This window comes from Doryrhamphus excisus, chromosome 5, assembly GCF_030265055.1.
Source record: "Doryrhamphus excisus isolate RoL2022-K1 chromosome 5, RoL_Dexc_1.0, whole genome shotgun sequence".
Taxonomy (NCBI): Eukaryota; Metazoa; Chordata; class Actinopteri; order Syngnathiformes; family Syngnathidae; genus Doryrhamphus; species Doryrhamphus excisus.
The window spans coordinates 7378632-7394761 of NC_080470.1; the positions used below are offsets into that span (position 1 = coordinate 7378632).

Here is a 16130-nt window from a genome sequence, read left to right on the forward strand (position 1 = left end):
TACACAGTACATGGTAATGGTTTTGTTTCATTTGAACATGCATCAGATAACAATTGAGTGCATCACATAATCAGAACATTTGTTCACTTCCTGCTTTCCATAATACAGTTTAATTTTTTTTGTTTTTTTTTTCTCGTCAATGTTCTACTCATAATATTATGACTTTTAACATACACTCCAATGATGACAGAGCACTATCATCTGCTCACAGAGGAATGTTCCCAAACCAAGAGGAACATTGTTCACGTGTAGTACGACACGCCTATCATCTTGTTATTACTGTCGCATTCACTGGAGCAGATCCTTTAACATAGTCAAGGATACGATCTATACCCTTAATAATGGTTCACCAATCAATCCAAAGATGAAAAAGGAGAAGGTGTATGAGGCGCTAATATAAAGAGCAAGTTGCAGCATTTCCTGGTTCACACGCACTACGGAAAATGGCAGCAAACTGCATGAACTTGAAAGGAAAAAATATTTTGCTGATTGAGCATTAGTCAGCTTGTCATCACAGCTTCACCTACAACTCTTGTGCAGCTCATGAACAAAGTTACTTACTTACACATTAATTATTATACTTGTACGGTACATACTATTTTAAAACTTTTACTCAAGTCATTCTTTGACGAGAACCTTTCACTTTTGCTCAAGTAATTTTCACCATTTGCACGGCGGACTAGTGGTTAGCGCGTAGACCTCACAGCTAGGAGACCCGGGTTCAATTCCACCTTCGGCCATCTCTGTGTGGAGTTTGCATGTTCTCCCCGTTTTTCGTTTTCTCCGGGTACTCCGGTTTCCTCCCACATTCCAAAAACATGCTAGGTTAATTGCCGACTCCAAATTGTCCATAGGTATGAATGTGAGTGTGAATGGTTGTTTGTCTATATGTGCCCTGTGATTGGCTGGCGACCAGTCTAGGGTGTACCCCATCCCGTCTCTCGCCCGAAGACAGCTGGGATAGGCTCCAGCATCCCCCACGACCCTCGTGAGGATAAGCGGTAGAAAATGAATGAATGAATGAATTTTCACCAAATTGTGTAATTATACAAGATTGATAAGAACAGAAAGTGAACCGTGTGTTTTTGTATGCCACTTTTCTTGCAGGAGTAACCTCAGAAATAATCAGAAAAATGTGTTGCATGGAAAAATGCGTTTTAATTTTAGAGCAGGCCAGCTGCCCCAAATGCAATGTTAACAAAATACATAAGAGCCACGCCACATAATATATCAAGTGTAAAAGCATTCACATTGGAAGTGCTGGTGTCTTGCAGCAGTGTACAGAATATCACATCACAGTATAATACATTCCAATATTTTATAAAGTCAAGAACATATAAATTAAATCACATCAGGCAGTAATGAAAGACGTCCTTCGTCGTCATGCAGCCATCATTGAAAGTCCTTCATTCTTAAGTTGTGTATTTTCCACACTTATTGCGAATGTTTATACTCAGTATTAGGGTATCTTTGAGTGAGGCAATGCTGGGATAAGAACTTCATTCCTGGTCCATTTGCACATTTAGGAGTAAATTAATTACTGTGTTGTTTCCTTTCCTCTCCTTGCAGCTGCACACAGTTCTTTGTAGAGGTCAGAGAGGATAAACCTTGGGTAGGAGTTGTTCTCCATCAGGGAGTAGATCTTCCCCTGAGCTGCCAAAAAGCTGGTGGCATTTGGCTCATGGAGACTCTGGATTATGTCATTTTTTGTGTAAAAGTCAAGGTTGACCTGTAACAAAAAGAGAAACACTCACAATGAACCTCCAATCTAAATCACCAAGATGGCATATTTTCATGTTCTGCAGTGGTTCTCAATTATTTTCTTCCAGAAATGTTTTTGGCATCCCATGATTTGAAATGCTATTAAGAAACTAATAATATCTATTTATTTATCTGTACAGTACAGGCTGAATTTGGAACTGAAACCAGCAAAATCCACCAAAAGCATACAAGTGTATTCAAGACTCAAATTGCATGCTGAGTACAACAAATTCCTACATGTTGGCAGGTCTGCTCTAATATTGACAAGTACCAATATATGGTGTAAGTCATTTCATGAAATTTGTTCAGTTACCTCTTTGGGAGCTTCATTTTTAATGAATTCCTCGTAAATGCTTTTGGCCTTGCACGTCAATTCTTGGTGTGATGAGAGCATCCTGAAATCCTCACATGCTGTCCAAAACTCAATGTTCTCTTCACAGAACTCGGTCTTCAAGAAGATGTAAAAAGCAGCCTTTCCGTCTGTGGGAGCGACAGGGCCAACAAACATTAAAATACATCTCCTACCATAGCCATCACTAGATGGATGGTAATAAAAACCTGACCTTTGAAACACTCTTATGTAATTTTAAACAAATAACGTGTTGAATGATGCTTACATTTATGACCGAGCAATTTGTCTAGTGACTGCGCCCACTGGCTCACATCATCTGCAGTTGGCCTGAAGGAAGAGAGAAGAGATCAGTCAGCAGGTTATTAGTGCAGACTAGTAGTGCTACTTTTAGGCAGGGATGGGACCAAGTTGCCACTTTGATCATTTTTATTTTTTTACATTAAAGATGCTAAAACCGATCCGATATAGGTTTACATATACTTAGACATCTGAACAAAACATCAGCATCACAATCAATTTATTTTCATTTTAGATTATGGCAATAAAAAATGAGCGACAAACCAAAAATGAAGTCATGGTAAAAATAATTTTTCCTGTAATGGACATTTAAATCCAAATTATAGCTATTTTAAGGGACACATTCAAATCCATTTCAGTTGACATCTTAAATGGATGCATTTGTAATGCAAAGTCTTACCTGTGAGGTTTGTTCTTCATTGAATGAAGTGAGTTGGTCTTCAAGAAGAGACCCATTCTGTGTTTCCAGTTTTTCACCCTGTCAAAAAGATGCAGCTTAGTGAAGCTCAACCCTCCAAAAAATATTATCAGTATTATTTAAATGAGGTTGAGTCTTAAGTTAACTTACTTCATCCCTTTTTTGTCTTTAGATAAGTCTGTGAGTTTCATGCAGTCGGTGAATGCCATGTTCCAGTGTGATAGACTAGCAAGGTCCTCCTTCATGGTTTTATCTCCTTTACCTCTCCCTCTTGACTCGCTGCCTAACTTTATAGTTTCCCTCCAGCGGTGCGCTGCAGCTGACAAGGAGGAGGCGGGCCTGGCATGACAGATCTTTTACACAATTGGCTCTAACATTTAAACACTGACAAGCCTATTTGTGACTCAAGGTTCCAAGGTAACAATTGTTGTTATGAACAACACACCCACACCACACAATATCTATAGGGTCTCTGTCCCGCCTCCAAATTATATTTTTCAAACATTCTTTTTAAACTTGATTGGCCTCTTTGTGTTTAGATTCATTCACAAAGCACCACTCCTACTAAAAAAAATCAACCACACAAAAAAAAACACTCTAGGCATCAGGATGCCACTCCGTGATTGAGGAGTTGTCCTGCATTTTTTACATGATGTCAAATATACAGGTACATGTTTAATTGTGCCATTGTTCGCAATGTGCTGCGTTCATGCTTAATGAGTCACACAGCGTGTGTCTCCAACAGATAAGAAGCACATCAATGCTGGATCTCTTGACACAATGGCAGTGATGAAATACTTCCTTCTATGGTTCATTCAAAAATGCTTACGCTCGACATCATTAAAGCGGTGCCAAAGAAGTTAGGCTGGCCTCCCTCTGTAGTAATTTTCCATGCTAACCAAGAGCAAAATGTGTGTTTTCTGCTTTTAGTGTGCAGCAACATTTGCACAAGCGATGCACACAATGTACATGGTAGTTCTGAAGGTCGCAAGTGAAGTGGATCGTCTTTAAATCGAAGACCTGTTGACTGGCGTTGACATAATCGAACCAAAAACAGTCATTGCTTGCACATTTACTTTCATCAGACACATACAAGTTACATTGGAATGCATCGCATAGCACAATTATGTGTGTGTTTATATTTACATTCTTTTGTTTTCATATAGGGCTGCATGTCGGACGAGTGGTTAGCGCAGAGACCCGAGTTCAATTCCACCCTCGGCCATTTCTGTGTGGAGTTTGCATGTTCTCCCCGTGCATGCAAGGGGTTTTCTCCGGGTACTCCGGTTTCCTCCCACATTCCAAAAACATGCTAGGTTAATTGGCGACTCCAAATTGTCCATAGGTATGAATGTGAGTGTGAATGGTTGTTTGTCTATATGTGCCCTGTGATTGGATGGCGACCAATCCAGGGTGTACCCCGCCTCTTGCCCAAAGACAGCTGGGATAGTCTCCAGCACCCTCCGCGACCCTCGTGAGGATAAGCGGTAGAAATAATGAATGAATGAATGAATGAAGGTTTTCACATATTGATCACAGTAAGGGAGACATTTTGAGACACAACCAACAGTCCCTTGGAGGTGGACAAGGAGCAAGTCCAAATCAGATGAAAGAAAAGGATAAACGTGCGACCCCGACCTGTCCACATAGCAGTTGATTAGAGCTTGAAAAAAATCAGACATTGAAAGCAGCCATCATGTGAAAGATTTTTGCTTCAATTCATCACACTGTGAAATAAGGACAACAGATCTAAAATTGTGTTTTATTAGAAGGTTGATTCCGGCTTTCCAGAATCACTCTCTTGTTTCACCCTTCAAGGACCACCACTGTGTCCGCCCCTGCTCATTATCATTCACTACAGACTCTGACAGATAGCGAGAAAGCACTATAATGTCCCAATTTTTGCTGGTAGAACCAGTGACGTTTCTGGAGGGACCCATGAGGGACCCAGCAGGACCAAAAATTTGGGCTACGGGGCCCGAAGCATGCCTCTGCATTGTACTCATGTTTTGAGGTTGCTTGCATCACCCTGACACAATAAGTGGAACCTGGAAGAGGTGGGTCAGGACCCAGCATGCACCTGAGCAACGTAGACATATCATAGAATTACTGTAATGTTCTTGCCAGCTATTTACAAAGTGAAAACATCACGCCCATGACTAGCACGGTTAAAATACTCTTAAGTGTGAGAATGCATGCGTATAAAGAGCACAGTCTGATGGAGCAATTAGGGGACAATAGGCTGTTTTACAAACTTTTTTTGAGGTTCAAATAAAAATGCATCACATTCGGTCTGCCTGTCTCGTGCAGGTGAATTACACGTGATATTTTTAGAGGTACTAAGTCAAAAAGCTTCCACACCATAAGAGGATGATAGGGTTGTAGCAGTGTTGTGTAAAATCTGACAGCATATTAAACTACTGTTGGCCACAAAACTGTTGAATGAGCCAATGGTTTTGTGCAGCTGAAATATCTCACAGGGTAAAGCATATCAGTATGAAAATATACATGTTTGTAGTTTTTATAACTTGAAAATGATGTGCAAGCATACAGCAGTTGTGCATAAACAAATGTATATTAATTTCTCGTGAGGTTATGTGAGGAAAATGTCACCATTTATTCTTGTCATGACATCATATTCCGGCTCAAGCAGAGGAAAGAATAACGTATTTTTAATATTGCACATTTTGTCCGAGATGATACGTATGTGCTACAATCCGTCTGCGTCACTTGATGTGTTGTAGCAGTCAGGAATACGCCGAGTGAAAACGCGGCATTGACCTCATCTGTTTATTATGATGTGCAGACTTGGTGTAAGCAATCGTATGTTTAGAAGTGGATGATGAGCAGAGCCAAGTTTCCACTAGGAACTAGCCCAAACAGCCTTACGCAGAAGGTGATTCCCAGCACTGCACAGTAGAGTTTGTACACTTTGTGTTCAGTTTTGGCTTTTTGCTGAACTTAAGAATTTGTCTTTGTTTTTAAAACAGTGGTTTCCGAACTTTGCTCCACGTAGCCCTTCAGACATTTGATTTGAAGCCATGTACCCGCCACTCCTGCACACTTAAACATATAATAATATATAAATAATATAAACATTTTAAATGAATTCATTTTATAGTAAGTAATTCTGGTTAAAGAATGTATTGTTCCATGGTCAAAGATTTTGACATGGACAATGATAAATAGGTAAGTATTCATCCTACATATTTTTTATTTCAGCAGAATGTTGAAATCCTTTCATTTGGATGGCTTGAAATTGAGCTTCACTTTTGTCCACTTGCAATTGCTATGATTTATCGGAAATTCCGGTGTATAAACCTCTACTTTTTCTTAAACTTAAAATCCTGCAGCCTATAAAGCGGTGCAGCTAAGTTATGGCTGAGATCTAATCTCGTGACATCGCCTTTACTACAACAAATTGTTTAAATACTCTGCTGCTTGCGAGTCAGTGAGTAAACAGTAGCCCTTTCTTTGGCAAAAGCTGATCACAAGTTATGATAGCACTCATGACAAACTTGGCAACCCATTGGAAATCACACGTCATTATATATAACAGTATAACAACACAGAGTCATCTTACAAAGAACACTAAATTCGTCACACAGTAACTTAACAGTCAAAAGGTATACCTGGGAAACACACAAATCAATATGAGTTTTGATGAAATGAAAAAAACTCCCATGATGCATTGCATCTAAGCATCCCATTCATTGACGCCCTGCAATGACGTCAGCCTCCCTCTGGGCTCCAGGCTCTTCTGGCTCCCTCAGGTGAAAGAAGCAGAAGCAGCACTGCAATGGCATCCATCCATTTTCTATGTATGAAATGAAATGCTTTGCTCAAACAAAATGCATTATGGAAAAACTTATTTTTTTAGCGGTACATGTTTGCATATTTATTAGGTATATTTTGTGGGTGTTAAGTTGCTTTGTGAGGAGTTTAGTGTTCTTTGTAATTTGTCACAGTGGGTCAGACTGTTGTATTGTATTCTTAGCCCAGTTCTTCATTGACAATTTCTATCTAAATAACAAAATACAATAGTATTTAGTATAAAATAGTATAAATACTGGAAAATGTTATTATTTATGTGTGATCAAGAATTGCTCTGTTTGTTATAGCTGTGCTGTTTGCTCTGTGCTATTTCATATTCGGGTATACGTATGTGCAGTGTATTGTCCCCTTTCCTTCACACTACACACAGATGTCCAGCAGCAAACCCAACATGTCTTCTGTGTCAGTAGGGTTGCCAAACATCCCTTGAAAAACGGAATTGTTAAGGACAGGAAGGGTGTTTGTGTGTGTGTGTCGAGCCAGCACATTCCAAAGAAAGGCAATTAAAAACATCACCTTTAAAAGCAATTGACTAATAGATTGAAGCATCATCTGACTGGTTTATCCTCAACTCATTTGAACCAAGCAACAGTTCATACCAGTAAAAATCTTGTCAAGGGTATTCTTACCTTATAAGTAGGGATATCCGGTATTGGCTTTTTTGCCAAAAAAACAATATGCCGATATTGTCCAAATCTCAATTTCCATGCAGATATCAGCCGATACCAATATGTTCAACATGACTGTGGTATACAGCATTTTTTAAAATGTTGGTTTCCATCATCTGGAAAAAAATGCATTCTGTGTTCAGTTGTGTTGTCATTGACTAATATTTAAATTTGTTTGATGATCTGAAACATTTAAGTCTGACAAACATGCAGATATATAACCCTAATACACACACCAGTTGAAAAAACTCTTATTTGAATCTTAAGGAGATTCTAAGTAAAGCTTCAAGATGAAAAAATAATTTTTTTGAGGGAGACACTTACTGCAAAAAAACATTCAATTCAAAATGTTGCTTATAAACAAATGATGGTGGGATATACCACAGACCAAGAGGAAAAATATGCTATTTTCTGAAATACTACTAATTAATATCAAATGTCGAGAGGCTTTCATTTCAATGCAGACCTACCAACATGTACTAATTTATAGTACTCAACATGCAATTTAACTCATGAATACGCTTGTATTCTCTCCATTTTGTTGCAATTTCCTGGTTTCAGTTTCAAGTTCAGTCAGTAGAGCACAGTGAAATGAATAGATATTATTAGTTTATCTAGTATTAGAAGGGGACGCGGAAAACATTTTACATCTCACTTTCAAGGATAAGAGCATGATGCGATATACAGTATATGTCACAGGTATATTTTTATAGTTTATTTTCATTAATTAATTAAATCAATTAGTAATTGAAGAAATAACACGTGCTGGTACAGCATTAGAACTACTTAATGGGTTTCTAAAGACTTTTAAGGTTGTGACAGGTGAGCTGAAGCCTATCCCTGCTGACTCTGCATAAGACACCCAGGTACACCCTGGACTCCACCCATCACAAATATTCTGTCACATTACTTTTTTACTGATTTACGTCAAGTATCTTCCCACACCTATAATATACATATGCCACCACTGATCCACCCGCGGTGTCATTGTTGTCATTGTTCGGGCCGAAGCAGGGTGGTGCAAAGGGTTTCTTGAAAATGCTATGTTTATCATTATTTTTCATGACCGTATTTTCTGGACTATAAGTATGTCACACCAGCCAAAAATGCACAGTGAAAACAACTTATACAAGTCACACTGGACTAAGACATTTAATCTTTAAAGGGGAGTTATAGTAATAACAATAAAGTGAAGAAAAGGTGAAATAGGCGTCTGTTACTGTAACGTAAATACTCTAGGTGGGATGTTAAGTAGCATATAAAGTTATTGAACTGTTAACTGACTTTTTAGTAATTTTGACTCGTAAAAAACATGAAAACTTTCATTTCAATGCAGACCTACCAACATGTACTAATTTATAGTACTCAACATGCAATTTAACTCATGAATATGCTTGTATTCTCTCCATTTTGGACTCGTAAAAAACATGACAACTCATGAAAATTTCAGATTACGCCAAAAACTTTATGTTTCAGAGGTCTCAAACACAAACCCTCAAAACTCACTCAGTAGCACCTGCAAAATTAAATCCATATTTTAAAACAATCAAGAAGTTTGGGCGAAAACCAGGAGTTGTATTTCAACTACTTAGTCCAAGTCACTTTCACCAAATGAGGTAATATTGATAATGATTTTAGAAAGTTCCGTAAAATGTGGTCAGGGCATGGTAACAAACGATGATCAATCATTTAACCGTAAACTTTAGTAACTCAATTGCATAAGTTCAGAACTTCATCATAATTGGTACATATGATGCTGCATCATAAAGGTATGCATTGGTCAATTCCTGCATTCATCTCAGTACTACAAAGTGACTCATGTGAGTCGAAGGGCATGCCCGACTTTACTCGTATTTGTGCTCTTAATGCATTCCTCAAACCAACAAATTAGTCCAGGGTTTTTTGTAAAAACTTTACTTGACAGCTTCTAAGGACTTCACCAGAGACACCACAATGTTTGCAAAGCTTGTGGAATTGTCCTGTTATACTATCCTTGGACACTTATACATATATCAGAGTTATACTGGCAAGATAGTGAGAGAACTCCTCACCACCCAGATCTCCTGATCCTCCTTTCTGCAATGAAAAACACCCTCCAAGCCACAGAACCCAGCTCTACACTAAACTCGATGTAATTAGGCCTTTTCCTCTGCAGCTATGAAGCTGCAGAACATCCTCCCTGACCACCCAATCACCCAATTACTTGTAAGGTAATTCTGCCCCCTAGAAGGGAATGACAGAAAATAATAGATAACTGATGATGATAATGTTACATTCATTTGAGACTATAATTTGTGAGATTGAATGACTATTTTTTTATTCTTCTGTGACTGACAACCAGTCCAGGGTCCCGCCTCTCTGCCATAGTCTATTTCCAGTAGAAAAATATTGAAAACAAGCAAAAGACATTCTCATGATTGCTACACCTGTTTGTACAGTATGTACTGCAAAGGTGTGCGAGTGTAAGGGTGTGTGTGTAAAGCCAGCACATTCCAAAACAACATTTTGACTGAAGCATCGTGGGACTGGTTTATCTCGAACAATGCACAATCACGAATGTGAAGCAATACTTAAAAGGGGTAATACATTGTCACCTTTCAAGGATATTCTTACGTTATAAGAGCATTTGTGTTCTTGTTTGACACAGACCAGACCAAAAATTAAATTATGTGCATGAATAACATGCAGAAAATTCATACACAGTTGTCCCTCGCCACATTGCGGTTCAAATGCATATTAATTTTGCATAAATTAAGCATTTTAAGCATGAAATGCCGACACAAACACAAGGCATTTTAATGTATGTAGTGAATGGTGGTATTTTATTCTGGTCTGTAGGTGTGAGTCATGTTACTCTAATGTTCGCTTAATAATACAAGTGCCAGACTTGCCGGAGCAACATGCTTTTATTGTAGGTACACAATAACATTCAATAATAATAACACGGGGTACTGTTGCGGCTGTGAACACATTTATTCGAACACTCATGAGCAAAAGTCTTATTTATGACGTATTTTGTCTGATAATGTGTTCTATATTGGGTAATATGAATGTAAAGCTGGGTGGCACGGCGGACGAGTGGTTAGCGCGCAGACCTTACAGCTAGGAGACCAGGGTTCAATTCCATCCTCGGCCATCCCGATTTCCTCCCACATTCCAAAAGCATGTTAGGTTAATTGGCGATTCCAAATTGTCCATAGGTATGAATGTGAGTGTGAATGGTTGTTTGTCTATATGTGCCCTGTGGTTGGCTGGCGACCAGTCCAGGGTGTACCCCGCCTCCCGCCCGAAGACAGCTGGGATAGGCTCCAGCAATGAATGAATGTAAAGCTGACTATAGGGGTATTATGTCATGTCTAGAGGGCTCTAATAATGTTAAAAATCATATTTACGTTTATAACAAGTATCCGGCTCACCCCAACTCATTCAACCCTCGGCTCTCAAGTTTGAAAAAAGATGTAAAACACATTGCTGTGGTATCAGTAAGTGATTTATTACTGTCCAAAACAGTGCTCATCTGTCGTGATCTTCCTTGAAACATTTGGTATGTATATAGAAAATGACCTGAAATGGAAATAAATAATTTACTCAATTACAAATATAGCTTTATACACATAAAACAAATATCTTTAATGCCCTCTTTTGGGATTCAAACAAAGATGTTTTCTTCAATGCAAATGCAAATGAATGTATAAATCTAATGTATGAATGTTTCTTTCAGTTGTCATAAACATACCATAAGGTACATAAGGTACATACTTCCTGGCCAGGGTTGGGTGAAAACCAAGCGGTTAAACTGTGGTGACCCCAGACAGGGAAAAGCCAAACGTGAAAAATAAATAATAATTATTTAACATTATTACAAGTACGACAGTACTAGCAACAAGTTAAGTTATTGTGTGACCTAGAATAAATAACATATAGCATATAGTGCTTCAGATATCATTTCAACAGTATGCCTCAACGTGTGTATACAAAGAGTTTTACCAGTGTTATCATGCAAGTTCAATTGTTGTTTTTCCTGTAATAAATATTTCCACTCAAATGATTTCTTACATTAAAAGCGTTGACATTTCAGTGCTGCAAAAAGTCACCGTAGACCTCTATTACGGCCAGTCAGCATACATGAAAGTTCATTATTGCTGTTTTGCAACATTTGATTCAGTTTCCACTCAGCAAAACTGTTGTCATAAATAGTGAAATATAGCAGTAGTATATTTTTTGTTTTAAATGTCGTCATTATGTGCAAAATGAACTGTATGCAGACGTTGATGAAACTAAGTTCCCAAAGTCTGACCTGAAAATGATGACGTCACACATATACAGTATATGAGTATTAATGAGGGTGACCCACAGGTCTCCTGTTATAAAGTCTTGTACTTTCCTAAGAACACGTTTCACAGAACACACAAACAGCAGCCTTAATTGTATGGATTAACTTGCATTGTTTCGTGAGGTCTGGCAAACCGCATGAATGAATCTCATTTCATGCAGCAACAAACAATGATGGTGATTCATGGGGATTTATGAGCAGGGTCTGCAAAATTGTTGGTGAATTTCTATCGTATACTAACCTATCCTCATCTCACAAAATAAATGCCTTCTGAACAATTTGTGTTAGATCCTGTGCACCCACTCCAGTGTGCCGTGTGTGGGATCTTAGCACACTGATCAGAGCGGGCGTCAGTCACCCAGGGCTTCCTTCTTCTGTCAAATGGACCACGGGGTCAGATGTGAGCCAGCGAAATCAAATACTACATTGTCAATATCAGTGGGGCCGCATTGTCGTCTCCTTAGACAGTGCTTATTGTGGGGATCCTTCCGTGACATGACGACTCCAAGACTTCGGTTTCTGTCTATGAGGCGTACTTGTTGACCCTCTTTATTAGTCCTCCCTGCTGAATTGGCTGAAACATTCCAGTTTGATCTCCATTTGCATCCTCTTGCTTTCATCCCTTTGTAGCATCGGCAGAAAGGTTTTCTAGGAGCGTTCTATAAATGTCCGATCGTAGAAACCGTGGGTATGAGTCTCTTTCCATCAGCCCATAAACAATCTTCTGTGCGTCGTCAAAGCAATAGATGGTGGGGGTCTTGACGTTTCTTTTGATTTGCTCTCGGGTGTGGTAGTCAATGTTGATCTGGAATTAAGCATACATTTATTGTTTACTTAAAGGAGCAACAGAGACACAGTTTAAATGACTTTGAGTACTAAGCCTATGTTCACATTGCACCAGGTGGGGCTCTCCTTGGCGCATTTGTGGTCATTTCAAGTATATCAACATTTTCTTTTTTTTTTCCATGTAGGAAATTAAGAATTTTGGCGATGGGAAGTTCATGGAGAACTTGCTGCGATGTCTGTTCTGAGGAGTATATGAGTGGACATCGGAGTCAGGTGTGGTGAGACATTGACCTAATTGACATTTACCTAACACTTTTAAAAATAATTGTTGGATCTCAAGAACAAATACATTTATTTATTGCACGGCATGGATGTATGCTACTTGACCGTTCAGACTGCAGTAGATAGGATACATATTGGAACATTTTCTATTTTCCAAAAGGCATATCTGTCATTCATTCATTCATTTTCTACCGCTTTTTCCTCACGCGGGTCGCGGGGGTGCTGGAGCCTATGCCAGCTGTCTTCGGGCGAGAGGCGGGGTCAATGGACAATTTGGAGTCGCCAATTAACCTAGCATGTTTTTGGAATGTGGGAGGAAACCGGAGTACCTGGAGAAAACCCACGCATGCACGGGGAGAACATGCAAACTCCACACAGAGATGGCCAAGGGTGGAATTGAACCCTGGTCTCCTAGCTGTGAGGTCTGCGTGCTAACCACTAGACCGCCCTGTCTAAATCAGTTAGTGAGTATTCATCATTCATAGTCTATCCACCTTACAGGTGTAGCGTATCAAGATCCCGATGAGGTTGGCTACAGTAAAAGGCCACTCCAAAATGTGTATTGACCACCATTTGCCTCAAATACTGTGTACACCAATCCACAGCATCCTAAACATGCTCAATGGGTACTATGAGTACTATGATGTAATACTGGGATGTATTCAGCTTCCAGATGCATTATCATGCTGCAACATGAGGTGATGCTTATGGATAAATGACACAACAATGGACCTCAGGCTCTCGTCAAAGGATCTCTGTACATTCAAATTGCAATCAATACAATGAAATGCACCTGTGGTGTGGATGGAGTGGCCTGTGGTGGCAGTGGGGTTATTATAAGGCCTCATTTTAAGATGGCAAGCATGTTTGGGATACAATGGAGTATCATTTTGGAGTGGCCTTTTATGGTGGAGCCCTAGCAGGGTTGCCAGGTACTTCAAGTGAGGTACCAGTCGGCAATCCAGGTGTCTTCCACCGCTAACTACGGCTGACAATTGACCTGCTATGTGAATGTTGCCCAAGATGTGTTCTTACCTCTTTTGGAGATTCGGCTTTGATAAACTGTTCGTAAATCTTCTTGGCTTTGGATGACATTCGGAAGGAAGACTTGATCTTTTTGTAGTCCTCACAGACAAGCCAAAATTCAATATTCTCATCGCTGTATTCAGATTTCAGAAAGTTGCGAAATGCCGCTAATCCATCTAAAGTGAACGAGACAGAAAAAAATGATTAGTTTACTTTGCTCAATCCCCCCCCCCCACAACAGTTATTCTCTGTAGATACTTATTCTTACAAACATAATTTTGTCAGAATGCCAACCTACATTTAGAGTCTAGAAGCCTTTCCAAAGACTGTGACCATTGTTGGGTATCTTCTAAAGTTAGCCTGCTGAGAGAGAGAACAAGTTCTATTACTCAGCCAGAAACATATTTGGGTATATAATGAAGCAACATCAGCTGACTGCAAAATACATTTGGGGGTTCCTCGAAAAACAACGCATGACCTTATTGAATTCATACAAAAATATCAAACCATGGGACATGTTGGCGAGCATGCTCTGCCAAAGCAAACACAGTGTGTAGTTGGTTTGGATCCCTTCAGACTGCCATAGATGGAAATGAAAGGAGCAGGCCGGCTTTTTAAAACTAAAAATCTATGCACACTCCATAAATCTCCTTACCTCTCAGAGCTTGATGAGTGTGAGAACATGCACTGGAGACGGCACATAAAGTTCTTTCCACTGTGCAGAGATAAGAAAAACATGAATATATCCCGTCTGGATTTACTGTAGTAAAATTAATTTAAGCGAATCAGTCTAAGAATGATAGGCATGTTATTAAAAGCATGCCTCCATTGTAAAAAACAGAAAACATGATTAGCTTTGAGTATTTTTAGGACAATCCATGATGAACTAATGTGTCTGACGCTTAGTTATAAAAAGTAAAACATGTCAAGTAAACAAGTCTTAATTGCATGGAATACATGTCTAAAATACAAGTTTCACTCACATATTCTTGTTTTTCTTCCTGTCATCTCTGTCCATGATGAAGTGGTGTGCGAGTGGTTCGACAATTAGGCTGGGCATTGTTTTGTTAAGTCCGCACTCTCAGGCTCTCGGTCCTGGTCATGCTGCAGCTGAGAGATACTTTGGAGGCTTCCCTGAGCACTGCTTCTTTTTATACCGAGGTCTCCTGTTGCTATAGGCCAAGGCTGCTGGGATACATCATCAGCTCAGCCCCAGACTGAAGAGGAAGCATCCCTTCCTCCTCCTACTCCTGTTTCTCCTCTCCTGCTACCTCACCATTGCAAACAACATCAAGTCACAATGTACAGTTTTGTGGTCCTTCCCTTCATGCCTTACTCTCTTGAATATCTTTTTGTTGTTTCTGTCTTCTTTTTGCAAATCCTGACTTCCTCGTTCTCTTTTCACTAGGCAGCCTAAGCAGACAGTACTCTTTGTGGCCAATTGCATGTTGTGTTGACATTATTTTTAGTCAGCACCACAGATGCCAATGACAGAAACTGTGACTGTGATAGGCAAACTATGACCTTCGCATGCTTCACATGGGTTTTGGTATTCTTGCTCTTTGAAGGAGTATGATTAGTTACTCCTATAGTTTGCCTTTTCCTCTTCAAAGTGCAAGTGCATGTCTAAAGTAAGCCTCGAGTTGTTAATCCCAAGTTTAAAGTACAGATGTGCAAGTCCAAGTCAAGACAAGACAGGTCGAGTCAAGTCTGAAGTCATAGGCTTTGCATTTTCTATTCCTTGCCAGTCATAAGCCCAGTTTATTCATTCATTCATTCATTTTCTACCGCTTATCCTCACAAGGGTCGCGGGGGTCCTGGAGCCTATCCCAGCTGTCTTCAGGCGAGAGGCGGGGTACACCCTGGACTGGTTGCCAGCCAATCACAGTGCACATATAGACAAACAGCCATTCACATTCATACCTATGGACAATTTGGAGTCGCCAATTAACCTAGCATGTTTTTGGAATGTGGGAGGAAATCGGAGTACCCGGAGAAAACCCACGCATGCACGGGGAGAACATGCAAACTCCACACAGAGATGGCCGAGGGTGGAATCGAACTCGGGTCTCCTAGCTGTGTGGCCTGCGCGCTAACCACTCCTCCTCTCTATTAAATAAAGAACAGGTTAGTGTTTCTCAAATAAAATGCCATTTTAACAATGCAACAATCTATTAAATATGACAAATACATTGTATTTTAATAACATAGACCAGTGTGGCAAGACTTAGTCATCGAAAGAGTGCTGACATAGCATTCAGGATTTAGTCAGTGCACAGAAATGCAATCCACACATTCCTTGTTTGTCATTAATAGATATATTCAAAGAGGAAGAGTCAACGGGAAAATATGTTGTCTTGCTGAAAATGACAT

The 16130-nt window shown here is 39.6% G+C and overlaps 2 protein-coding genes across 5 annotated transcripts; both read right to left on the bottom strand.

The window, feature by feature from the left end:
• Nucleotides 1-1149: 1149 nt before the first annotated feature.
• On the bottom strand, nt 1150-3095 carry rgs2 (regulator of G protein signaling 2). The gene is made up of 5 exons (XM_058072942.1): nt 2979-3095; nt 2811-2888; nt 2379-2440; nt 2075-2241; nt 1150-1729 (listed from the first exon to the last, which is right to left on the bottom strand). Exons 1-5 carry the CDS (start codon nt 3071-3073, stop codon nt 1538-1540), a joined length of 594 nt encoding a protein of 197 aa, XP_057928925.1. The 5' UTR covers nt 3074-3095; the 3' UTR covers nt 1150-1537.
• A 7184-nt stretch (nt 3096-10279) lies between these two features.
• Nucleotides 10280-14872, bottom strand: LOC131129476 (regulator of G-protein signaling 21-like). 4 transcript variants are annotated; one of them, XM_058073092.1, is made up of 5 exons: nt 14741-14872; nt 14413-14472; nt 14056-14117; nt 13767-13933; nt 10280-12468 (listed from the first exon to the last, which is right to left on the bottom strand). In XM_058073092.1, the coding sequence occupies exons 1-5, from the start codon at nt 14815-14817 to the stop codon at nt 12280-12282; spliced, it is 555 nt and encodes a 184-aa protein (XP_057929075.1). In that variant the 5' UTR covers nt 14818-14872; the 3' UTR covers nt 10280-12279. The 4 variants fall into 4 exon arrangements, with proteins under 4 accessions (XP_057929075.1, XP_057929074.1, XP_057929076.1 ...); XM_058073091.1 differs by having other exon boundaries at nt 14056-14120; XM_058073093.1 differs by lacking the exon at nt 14413-14472 and having other exon boundaries at nt 14056-14120; nt 14741-14865.
• Between the last annotated feature and the right edge of the window lie 1258 nt (nt 14873-16130).